The 12,718-nt window shown below is 39.4% G+C and overlaps 1 protein-coding gene across 9 annotated transcripts in view; it reads left to right on the top strand.

Annotated features, from left to right (window-relative positions):
• AKAP9 (A-kinase anchoring protein 9) overlaps positions 1-12,092 on the top strand; it is a 144,201-nt gene extending 132,109 nt beyond the window's left edge. For all 9 annotated transcript variants that reach the window (XM_019716634.3, XM_074340714.2, XM_019716663.3 and 6 more), the window contains 10 exons: positions 412-1,083; positions 1,457-1,665; positions 1,977-2,082; positions 3,502-3,684; positions 4,657-4,857; positions 5,184-5,416; positions 8,279-8,364; positions 9,594-9,723; positions 10,298-10,437; positions 11,555-12,092. In XM_019716634.3, the coding sequence (XP_019572193.3) occupies positions 412-1,083; positions 1,457-1,665; positions 1,977-2,082; positions 3,502-3,684; positions 4,657-4,857; positions 5,184-5,416; positions 8,279-8,364; positions 9,594-9,723; positions 10,298-10,437; positions 11,555-11,589 (1,995 nt within the window). In that variant the 3' untranslated portion in view covers positions 11,590-12,092. The remainder of the gene's footprint in view (positions 1-411; positions 1,084-1,456; positions 1,666-1,976; positions 2,083-3,501; positions 3,685-4,656; positions 4,858-5,183; positions 5,417-8,278; positions 8,365-9,593; positions 9,724-10,297; positions 10,438-11,554) is intronic.
• The last annotated feature ends 626 nt before the right edge of the window (positions 12,093-12,718 follow it).

Raw genomic sequence — 12,718 nt, 5'->3', positions numbered from 1 at the left:
TTTGTCCCTAGCCCTGCTTTCCCCGTAAGCCCTATTATTTTTACTATGTGATGTTGGAAAACCTGGAGTTTTTCAGTAACTTGTATCACATCATATCAGAAATACTTGTATTTTTAATGGCTATTGTTCCTCGAAGAAATGTATCCTGCTTCATATTCCTTAACCAGATATGATGGCTGATGTTTGAAGAGAAAGTATTACTTAGCTTAGCTATCTTTTGTTTATATTCTTTGATTAAAATGACCTGGCTGTCCAAATAATAATGCTCTAACCACTGAAAATTTCATAAACTAAATAATCAGTTCTGTTACCAAATACTATCAACTTAGTATTAATAAAGGCACAATTGTGTATTTATAAAGTATTGTTAATAATATTAACACATTCTTAATTGCAACTTTCTCCTACAAGGACCTGAAATTTTCACTTGAGGGTCAGAAGCAAAGGAATATTCAGCTAAATCAACTTTTGGAACAACAGAAACAACTACTAAACGAATCACAGCAGGAAATAGAATCACAAAGAGTGCTACTTGATGCCCAGTTATCAGAAGAACGAGGTCGAAACTTAGAGCTTCAAGTACTTCTTGAATCAGAGAAAGTTCGAATTAGGGAAATGAGTAGTTCCCTGGATCGGGAGCGGGAACTGCGCGCCCAGCTGCAGCAGCGCAGTGACGACAGTGGGCAGCCTCGGACCCCCTTGCCCTCTGAGGACCTCCTCAGAGAGCTCCAGAAACAGTTAGAGGAGAAACACGGTCGCATAGTAGAATTGTTAAGTGAGACTGAGAAGTATAAACTGGATTCTTTGCAAACAAGACAGCAAATGGAAAAGGATAGGCAAGTGCACAGGAAGACGTTGCAGACAGAACAAGAGGCCAACAGCGAAGGACAGAAGAAAATGCATGAGCTCCAGTCCAAAGTGGAAGAGCTTCAGCGCCAGCTGGAGGAGAAGAGGCGGCAGGTGTATAAGTTAGACCTGGAAGGAAAGCGGCTGCAAGGAATTATGCAGGAATTCCAGAAGCAAGAGCTAGAACGAGAGGAAAAACGAGAAGGCCGAAGAATGCTATACCAGAATCTTAATGAGGTAAATTGCTGCTTTGTTTTAAAATACTTTCACAATTTTTGATGTTGGACTTAATTATTTAAATAGCTATGTACAGATCTATTAAAAATGAAATCTGTAGAAGTTTATTTGAAGTATAAGCAATACAGCAGGTCCTCAAAGAACACGTTTTCATTCGACTTTGTTTTAACATTAATGAGACGCAGTAGGAACTTAACTCCTGTTTATATCAATTAGCATGTGGTAAAACTGGTTTCTTTATACATCATCTTGCTAAAAGTTACAGAAGCTATCAACATTAAGTGAGGACTTATTATGATTGTGTTCCCTTAAGAATGTGATATACTATTCATTTCTTACTATTACTTTTTCATTTTCTCTCCCAAATTGCTAGCCAGTCACATGGAGTTTAACCAATGATCGAACTAGAAATTGGATTCTTCAACAGAAAATAGAAGGAGAAACAAAGGAGGCATGCTATCCTAATGGGATTGAAATGAATGGAGGAAGAACTGGCTATAATCACGAATTAGAAATGATCCAACAAAAGCTTCAACATGTGGCTTCAAAACTACAGCATCTCGCCCAGAAAGCCTCCAATAGGTTAGCCCTTTGTGCCCGACCCCTGGAAAAGGTATTCTTAGACAAGCTGTATGGAATCGGTCCGTCACTAATAGCTCACCGAGGGCGGGGAATTGAAAATTTTAAAGTTAATGCCTATTTACATTAGGAAGTGATATTCTTTAACAAAACTCATAACACCTGACAACAAATATCTTAAAACCTTGACCCAGGGAGAGAAAACACTTAACATAAGAGAGGAGAGATAGGTGAGCTTAGTTGCCTGATCCATATGTTTGTGCCAGTCAACACCACTAATTGAGATTTGTTTGATTTTTTGTCTGTTTTTGAAGACTACAGTTTGAAACAGCAGATGATGAAGATTTCATTCAGATTCAGGAAAATATTGATGGAATTATTTTACAACTACAGAAATTAACTGGCCAGCCAGGCAAAGAGGTAAGACTTTTCTCAACACTGTAAATTATCAAGAGCAAAGATGTAATGGAAACTATATGAATCATTTGAAACTGGCACCATATTTTCTAGAGTTTTACTTTTTTCATTTATGTTAAATATTAATAGTAATGTTTGCCTTCTCCCAATAGAAGATAGTGAAAGCTTGAGGGGAAATTACCTTTCATTACCATTATTAAATAATTACATTGACCCCCTATTGCTTTATGATAACCAAGTTTCTTGGAAGATTAGTCTGGCTACCACCCTCTTCGCTACCTGTCCAATCTGATGAATCTTTTCAGCCTGTCTTTCTGGTCTTCTTTCTAGCATTTGACACTTTTGACCTATTCTGTCTTAAAAATCCTTACTGACTTTATTTTTGTGTCGGTATTCTCATTTCTTTCCTTATCTCATCAGTCACCTTCATGAGTTTTTCTACCTCCTTTCTTCATCCATTTTTTTCTCTAACTATAGCCATGAAAGCTATAGTTAGCATTCATTTCTATAGCCTGAGTTCTCAATAGACTTATTTATTGAAAGATCCTTATATCGGGCACCTACCATATGCCAGGTACTATCCTGGGTTCTGGGGATACAGTGAACAAATCTGATAAAAATCTCACCCTTAGGAAGCTTATGTTGTAGTGGACTGTGGTTCTAGTCCAGACCTTTGTGTTGTGGGCCAGGTTTATATTTTCAGTTAGTTACTAGACATCTTTCTTTGGGAAAATATACCCCAGAGTGACCCCTTAGGAACCTCACAGCCACGTTCCAACCTGGGCGTTATCTTCCTTTCTCCTTCCTGCCCCAAACCCACATATCTGGTCATGCTCTCTCCCACTTTAGAAAGCCGAGTCTCCATAGACCACTTTTCTTCACTGTTACTTGCGCACCCAAGCAGTCACTGAGTCCTGTGCCTTCCACCTCCTAAACAACTGCCCCTGTGCCCTTAGTCATTGCCTTCATTCAGGCCTTCAGCATTTCTCACGTAGACTGTTGCAGTAACTTCCATTGCGTCGGCCTCACACCAGCATTTGTCTTTGCTAATTCACTCTACTTTGCACACTGCTTCCAAAGGACTCTTTCTAACCCATAAACTTCGTGGCATTCTCCTGCCTAAAGTCTTTCATGGCTCTGCACTGCCTACATTTAGGTCCGCTACCCATAAAGCCTTGCCAAGCAACTTGTAGCTCCCTAAAAGCAACCCACTCTGATCCGGCCTTTGTGCCTTTACACGTGCTGTTCCTTGTGCTGAATACACCATCCCTCTCTTCTTTCCTGCCAGTAACGTCCTACTTATTATTTAAGGCTCAACATAAGCACCACTTCTTTATGAAATTGTCCTCAGTGCCTGTTCACCTTTTTTTATGTATTACTCATGTTGTGCTTATGTGATCTTATGCCGTTTTGTCTTTCCAGCCTAGCTTAGTGTCCCCAAGCACTTCTTACGGCTCATTGACTGAAAGACTACTGAGACAAAATGCTGAGCTGACAGGACATATCAGCCAACTGACAGAAGAAAAGAATGGTTTAAGAAACCTGGTTATGAAGCTGGAAGAGCAGATCCGGTGGGATCGACAGACAGGAACTGGCAGAGATTATGTACGTGTATTTTTAGCATGGCCACATTAGAAGTAGTGCAGAGTTATAATTTCTGCTATTTAGTTTCAATTTTTAACCCTGAGAATGTAAAAATATTACATATCTGATTCTTGGTAGGGTCATTGGAAAATGTATAGGGATGACAATAATTGCTATTATTTATTGGAAGCCTTCTCTGTGCCAGATTCTGTGTTATATGCATCCGGAATCTCTAATCCACACCCAGCCTTGCACACGAGAAAACTGAAGTCAGTAGTCGAACCGAAATCAACTGATCTCCAAAGCCAGATATTTTGCTACCTATTGACTAATAGCAGACACATGTTAAAGAAATGTTCAGATTTGAATTTGGACTGTTCTTACCAGTTATCTATTAGTTATTGTGTTCATAACTCAAGTGAAAGATGCCATTAAATTATATATTTCAGTCTAATAAACTGGGAATTTATTTTTAAAATTTTTTTCATTTAAAAACTACAAAATAAATGGCTAGCTTCTGTAATCCCCCAGTATAAAAATAGGGAAGACCTGTAAAACAACTGTGTAGTCAAATACACAATCACACAACCGCACAGCTTCTGTAGGGATCCACTTTCCAGTGGACATGCCAGGTGGTTTTTTCCCCACTTCTCCAGTGCACTATTTCAGGCCCAGGCTAAACATTTGGACCCAAATGATCCATCTGTTATTTCCCTAGACTTTTTCACTTCAGAGCTCTGCTAAATCTAAACACCTTCTTTAGGACCAGGCTTTCACAGGGATTTGTAGTTGTAAAGTTAATCTGCTCAGCAACGGACCATATACCTAAAGTTAGTGTAGATTCTTTAATGAGATCGGCTTTGGACTTTGTCTGAGGCCGGAAAGCTGAGACGGCTGTATCCCCCATAGGCATACCTTTAATGCGTTTAAGTCACATTTTTTCTTGAGGGACTTTTTCTTAAAAATCAATTAAGTAGGCTCTGGTCTCCACAGTCTTCTAGGTTTTCGTTCGGTGGTGGCATCAACATTGAAGCCATCATTGCCTCTGAAAAAGAAGTGTGGAACAGAGAAAAGTTGTCTCTCCAAAAGTCCTTGAAGAGGGCAGAAGCTGAAGTGTACAAACTGAAGGCTGAACTAAGAAATGAAGCTTTACTTCAGAATCTGAGCCCTGATGCTGGGCATGCTGCTATAAAGGTAGGAGGCATCCTTCATGGAAACATGTGCCAAAGGAAGCGGGCCCTCTGCTTTTGCCTGCTTCCGTCTCTCACTAACCTAAAATCCAAAATAAACAAAAAGCGTAACTCTGCAGGTCGGATCCAGATTCCATTGACTAAAAAGAGGCAGCAGTGTAAGGTTAAGGTAAATTATCGTTACTTTGAACTTTGCTGAAAAAGTAAAGTTACGAGTCCCTGATGTTCTACTACTACTACTTTTTTACAGATAAAATCTAGGTTATCTTCCCCTAGAGAACAATTTGAATGACTTCTTAATAATGTCTTTATTTTCTTCTTTAAACACAGAGAATTTATGGTAAATACCTGAGGGCAGAAAGTTTTCGGAAAGCTCTCATTTACCAGAAGAAATACCTGCTGCTGTTACTGGGTGGCTTCCAGGAATGTGAAGATGCCACCCTCGCTCTGCTTGCCCGGATGGGGGGGCACCCGGCCTTCACGGACCTCGAGGTGATCACCAATCGTCCGAGGGGCTTCACCAGGTTTCGGTCGGCTGTCAGAGTGTCTATAGCAATTTCAAGGTAAAGTACTTGAAAGGGATACTTCATGTTGTCCTTTGGAGACCCTATGAAAAGGGCCTTCCCAGCTGCAGGCAGCTGGTGACTCGTGGCTGGAACATCCAATCTGATTGTCTTTTTTTCCCCCTAAACCTGGATAAACCCTTGAACTAGCTCAGACATATAAGTAAAAGAGATAAGAGGGAAAAAATGTTTTTGAAAAATTACTTAAGTTGATATACATTCATTTTCTTCCTTCCTAAAATAACTCATTCTTGGGGCCCCACTACGGAAAGCCTTGGCCTCTGATTTAGGCCAGAGATGAGCTTTTAGGGCATTGGACTCTGCTAGTGCTTTTGTCACTTTTTCTCTGGTAGTTCCAACCTAGGAACACTGGGACTCATTCTGTATCTGGTTGAAATGGAGTCAGGACTCAAACTACCTTGTAGACCTGGCCTCCTGCAGTCCCCGACTTGGGTGGTACATACCCAGATACCTAGGCTTCTCCATACTTCCCTTCCCTTTCATTTCTGTAGGAGCCAAACAGTCTCAGAGAAATTTGGTTTATAAAGTTCTTCTTATCGGGTCACCTTCAATGGGTTTTGCCTTTATTACTTTACCAGTTTTTCTTTGAAAAATATGATGCAGAATTTTTTAACTAGAAGCTGTCTGAGATCACATACTAGTCCAGAATGTCACTTCACAGATGAGGAAACTGAGGCAGAGTGAGATTGCAACGCCAGTAGAGATAGAGCTGGGACAACTAACCGGCGCTCCCCAGACTCATCCACATTGACTCTCTAAAGGAAGCTCACGTTTTTTTCTTACTGGTGGTCTTATACTATCCCTGCTTCTACTATCCCACATTATAGTCACATGGTTCCAGTTCCTCCTTCCATCTTTCATTCCCTTCATCATCATCACCTTGTACAGGATTAAGTGCAGGGTTAAGATGCATTGATTAAAAAAAGACATAATCCCTACCTAAATCCCTAAAGGCAGCTCACTTCCTAGTGGAAAAGACCAACATGCCCATAAATTAGAAGACACTAAATGAGAGGTCACAGGAATTATCCATCAGTTTTGTATTTTTTTAAAGATTTTTATTAAAATACAGCTAACATGCAATATTAGTTTCAGGTGTACATCATAGTTATTCAACATTTATAGACCTAAAGAAGTGACACCATGATTAAGTCCAGCAACCATCTGACACGGTACCACGCTATCACAGTACTATTGACTATATTCCCTGTGCTGTACATTACATCCCCGTGACTTATTTGTTTTATACCTGGAAATTTGAACCTCTTATTCCCCTTCACCTTCCCACTCCCCCTTTTTTAATTTTTCAATTACACTTGACATTCAATATTATTTTATATTAGTTTCAGATGTACAGCATAGTGGTTAGACATTTGTATAATTTACAAAGTGATTTCCCAGACTAGTACCCACCTGGCATGATACATAGTTATTAACATATTACTGACTATATTCCTTATGCTTTACTTTAAATCCCCATGACTCTTCAATAACTATCAATTTTTCTTTTTTTTTAAGATTTTTATTGGGGAATATTGGGGAACAGTGTGTTTCTCCAGGGCCCATCAGTTCCAAGTCGTTGTCCTTCAATCTAGTTGTGGAGGGTGCAGCTCAGCTCCAAGTCCAGTTACCGTGTTCAATCTTTAGTTGCAGGGGGCGCAGCTCACCATCTCATGCAGGAGTTGAACCAGCAACCTTGTTGTTGACAGCTCATGCTCTAACCAACTGAGCCATCCGGCTGCCCCCCAATTTTTATTTCTTAATTCCTTCACCTTTTTCACCCATCTCCCCAACCCCCCTCCCATCTAGCAACCATCAGCTTAGCTTGTTCCCTGCATCAGTAAGTCTGTTGCTGTTTTGTTTATTTATTTCATTCTTTAGATTCCACATATAAGTGAGATCATATGGTATTTGTCTTTCTCAATCTGACTTATTTCACTTAGCATAATACCTTCTAGGTTCATCCATGTTCTTACAAATAGTCAGATTTCGTTTTTTACGGCCTAGTAATATTTCATTATATATATGTACCACATCTTCTTTATCCAGTCATCTATTGAAGGACACTTAGGTTTCTTCCATATTTTGCTATTGTAAATAATGCTGCAATGAACATAGGGTTGCATATATCTATCTGCCTTCTTGACTGGAACCACCATTAATTTTGATTGGAAGAATTTGGGAAGTTTCCATAAAGCCAGTTGCCACTGAAGGATTTCACTCTAAGTCTCTCACTTTCTTTTCCTCTTTCATGTTCATTGTATTTTGACCCAGCCTTGAAGCTGATGGGAGTTATGAAATCAAATTGATGCTCCAAAAGCTCCTTGCGTCAGTACAAGGCTGGCAGCAACTTGCTACAGCTGGTTTGTGACACTAGCACCCTGATCTTTTTGAAGCTAACATTGTTTTCATCACTGATGACACAGCCTCACTCCTTTCCGCTTTCCCAGCTCACTCTTACTGTCAATTTAAGGGTCTTCTTATTCTCTTTCCAGCTCAGCTTCCCTACTCTATTCTTTTCTTCTTCCAGTACTTGTCGCCCTTTCTTCGCTCATCTACTTTTCTCTCCTTTTGCTCTCCATCTCTTTTGCCCTGTGTGCCCCTAAAGCCAGAGCCTGATGTTGGCAACACAAGACACCTCTGATGCCTGTAGGGAAAGCCTCTTCTTCTGTTCCAATTAACTTTGCCACAAGCCAAGGAACATTTGCAGATTTTAGATTAATCATGTGATGTTATATTTGTTCTATGTTCATATGTAAATGTAGGACTTGATTTTTGTGGGAAGTATCTACTCTCTACATTATAGATGTGCCATAAATATTTTCTTGGGATCTTTTTTAGAATGAAATTTTTGGTTCGTCGGTGGCATCGGGTCACAAGTTCTGGTTCTATCAATATTAACAGGGATGGCTTTGGATTGAATCCAGGTAAATTCAGAATGGAATTTGTTCTTATGTTTATGATTGTCTAAAAATTACTGCATGTGTGATAACTTCCAAATAATGTGTTCTGGAACCCATGTTGTCCAAAGACAGAGCCCCCCATAACTAACAAAGCTGGGGACCCTGCTGTTTTAAAGAGTAATAATAGCTGGTTTTTCTGGAGATTTAATCTGCACTACGCCCTACTTTTTTCGTGTATTATATATTCTCCCAATTCTGTGATACAAGTACAGTGATTATTCTCACTTTGTAGGTGAAAAACTGAGTCATGGAAAGCATTTGTCATTGCCCCAGATTACCCAGTGGGAAGTGGCAGGGCCGGTTCAACCCTGGCAGTAGGGCTCCAGAACCTACTCTCCTTACAACTGCATTTAAGGCTCTGATTCATGATGGGATTGCTGTTCAGTCACATGAAAGAGTTACGCTTCGAAGTTTTCTCAATTTAGCAATATTCACACAGGTTTCTGAGTTCACAAATAGGTTGTATAATAATGGTTAAAATGGTTAACAGTTAAAATTCCTTCTCTCTACACCTAGAAGCGGAAACAAAGCTTAGGGCTTTAACATTTCAGGCATAAGGATGTCAAGCTGGGGACAGACACAGAGCATGACTGCCGCGCATTGCTGTTAAACCACCTTTACATGTTCTACCAGTAGCTGAGCGTGAGCAGCTGAGAAAGAGGAAATGTATTTGGTACCCTAAGCAAAGTGTTTTAAAATGGGAATCCTTACACTGAAACAGCTGAAATTTGTAGCATAATGAGTTCTGTGTTGAAAGTTAATATATCTTGATTTCAAGTATTTTCTAATAAAAGTTACTAGAATGGCTAGATTACATTAGTCAGATTTTTTTTTTTTTTTTAACTACCCCATCTTTTCCCCAAAACCATGGACACGCTCAGGCACTGTGCCTTCACTTCACCTCTACTTATATAACTAATTGTTTTTAAAAGAAAATTCTTCAATTAAATAGTTTATTTTCTTTGAGGTGTAGCTCCAGATTAGCAGAAATACTCATATTGAAAGGTAAACAAAATAACAGTTCTACTGTTGTTCTCCCCTTTATTATAGTCAAAATAATTGAAAATCACTATACATAGGAGAGTGTGTAGTGTAATACAGTATAGTAGTCCTTTGAGTCCTTATCTGTTTTGTAGAAATCTTTCAAGGGCTTGTTATTTCTTTTTCACAAGCTATGTTTTGGATTACTGTAGGTGCTGAAAAGACTGACCTGTTCTATCATTCATCTGGTGCCCTGGAGATGTATGGAGAACCAAGGCACACTACGTACCGCTCACGGTCAGATCTGGACTATCCTAGGTCTCCTTTACCATTTCAAAATAGGTAAGAATTTGAGAAAAGCTGCCTTAGAGTAGTTAAATATTCTGATACTCAACAGAGTAAGAAAGCTAGTGTTAGTTAGGGCTTTGACTTCTTTGCATTGAAATAGCTAGACGTATCTTCAGTTATGCCTGATTTACATAATTTAAGGCTCAGAATGAGAAAAAGCTTTTGAATTTGTAACTAGTTTCGAAGGATGTAAGAAACAGAGCTGGTTATTTAGGATATGCTGTGGATTAGACATGGGGGAGTGTTGACCAAGAGTGATAGTCTCTGGACATTATAAAAACAACTGTAAAGTCAACATGACAAGATGTATTTATAAATATGCAACATTTACCGAGGACCTCTGCTAGGCATTGTCCTGGACATTCTTATGATGACTTAGTAGCTGCTGCTTTGAATTTCTTGAGAAGGTTTTTCCTTTATACAATGCGGACTCAGAAGTATGGGGTATGTAGGTCAAGCAGTGTACACGCAAGTGGTCTTCCTTTTGCGGGCAGCGGAGGCTGGCTGCTAAGTTACTTGCCTTGTTTCTGGGTAATTTGGATTTATGTTTATATTTTTGACCTCATAGGTATCCAGGCCCTCCAGCTGATTTAAATCCTGGTTCCTTAGCATGTTCTCAGCTTCAGCATTACGATCCTGACAGAGCCCTAACAGATTACATCACTCGGCTAGAGGCACTACAGCGACGCCTGGGAACTGTACAGTCAGGTACGCTCAGCTTCACCGTGTTAGTGCTACATGGACCCACCGCTGCCCCTTCTCTTTTGGAACTCCGTGTCCTCCTCATTAGCATAATCAAATCTTACAGTTCAGTGCATCGGTTTCCACCTTACACTTAGGAATTTAAGTCAGGACAGGATTTATCTATCACCCCAGATCCCATTCCCCGCAAAAAGATTCCTGCTGTCTTCATTCAGCAGATTAGAGAAAATGCACAGTGAGCACCAAAGCCCACTGAGGCTTGCGAGGTGGCTGGAGAACATGTCCCTAAGTACCACATTTTCCTAAACAATGCATGCAAATTAAGGGGTGGGAGATCAGAGAAAGAAGCAAGTACGTTAGCACTTAATGCAGTCATTGTTCCTATTAGCACAGTGTGCTTTTATGTGTGGTTCATGAAACCCATCCATTCAAGACTTTACAAAAATGACCTTTTATTTTTCTCTGCTCAAAACACAAATTTCATACTTAATAGAAATGGATTCCCTGTTCATTGTGGGAAAACCTCTTTTCCCTGTGTGCCTTCAGTTCACTCCTGATTCAGGTTTTAGATCACTTTAATGTGTTTAAGTCAACTTTTACTTATATTTTGTTTTTACTTTTTTTACAGACCCTTTTTTAGAACTATTCCCACAAACTAGATAGGGCTAATAGCAGGTTATTTTAAGTTAGTGGTTTATCTTTTCATACAGTCACCTAACACAACCAACTTACTGTCATAGGAAGCTTTGTTATGATAGCTGGACTTTGGGTTGGTTTGTATTGTGTTTTGAGCATCCAGATTTCACAAGACCCAGATTATGAAACCACGTGATTTTTCAAGAGGCAGGAGGTACAGAACTTTCAACCTGCAGGGCACTTTAAAGAGCCTTAACATTAGTCTCACTTACCTTGCTATAGAGCCAGCCACTGACACTTGTAAATATATATTCAAAATCTCTTTCACAAATTAGTTCAAGTACGAATAAGAATTTTTTACAAAAGTAAAAAGCATTTTTTGAAAATGGAGCGTAATAGTAATCTTCTGCTCTTCATAAACTAATTAGTCTGGGATAGCTGGCGGTCTAATTTGAAATCATTTAAATAGACTGTTTTTCTCTCACAGGTTCAACTCATTTTCATGCTGGCATGAGAAGATAATCTTTTTGAAACATCAGGAATCAAAATGATTTTAAGCAAATTCCCTTTTGTAAATCAATGGTTCTTTTGTGCTTTTGTATTGTGGATATGGGACCAGTACAAACACAGCTATGATTGTATACAAATCCCTTGCCAGCACATAAAAACAAACTGGAATTTGTACATACAGGCACTGTGTATGTATTCATGCACAATAATCATTTAATTACATGTATATTTGTGGAATGCTAATTTAAATGGTTAAATTATAAACCTTGTGTATTTATCAAATGGGTGAAAAGATTAAACTTTTGCGCATTATGACACTGCTGAATGTGTAGCCGAGGTGTCCTGCACTTTTCTTATAAGGCTACTGAAGTTACATGTTTCTGCCTAATATATTTGCTACTGGTGATGACGACAGATATCACTTGTAGAGACCTATTTTTGTATAACGGTAGAAGTTTTGAATTTTATGGGGTATTTTGTCAAGTACTGAAATAAAAACGAGTTCACCATTTTAACCCTACTGTATTTGAACCCTCTTCATTTTAACTGAGCCATAGTTCTTGGTGCATAGTTCTTAGTCCACTCAGGATGCTATAACAAAATACCATAGACTGGGTACCTTAAAAACAATAGAAATTTATTTCTGACCGTTTTGGAAACTGGGAACCAGATTCATTGACTGGTAGGGGCCTGCTTCCTGGCTCGTAGGCAGCCATCTTCTTGCTGTGTCCTCACATGGCAGAAGGGACGTGCATGGGAACTCTCCCGTTCAGGAGAGCACCACCATGATGGAATCACCTCCAAAGGCCCCATTCCTGAATACCAACAAATTGGGGATTAGGTTTCTGCATACGAATGGGGGTGGGGGACACAAACAGTCTGTGGCTGTGCATATTGTGTCATTACCTACCAGAAATTCGTGGGACTTAGAGATTCAGAAAGTTGTCCTAATTTTGGAGGTCCTATTGGGATCTCTCCTTCTATTGCAGCATTTTCCATGTGCCTTTGTAGCAACCTTACATCTTATTACATAGTTTTTAAAAGCTCTATTGGTGTTTTTATGATCCATCCTTATTTGCCCTGTTATATTTAGTGTTATGTGTGTCCTCACAAAGCTATGTGCACTAAGACAATACAGAAC

Source organism: Rhinolophus sinicus, chromosome 4 (genome assembly GCF_057876585.1).
Source record: "Rhinolophus sinicus isolate RSI-liver-muscle chromosome 4, RSI-T2T, whole genome shotgun sequence".
Lineage (NCBI taxonomy): Eukaryota > Metazoa > Chordata > Mammalia > Chiroptera > Rhinolophidae > Rhinolophus > Rhinolophus sinicus.
Note: the sequence above shows the minus strand (reverse complement) of the source record. Positions and strands in the feature narration are given on the sequence as shown.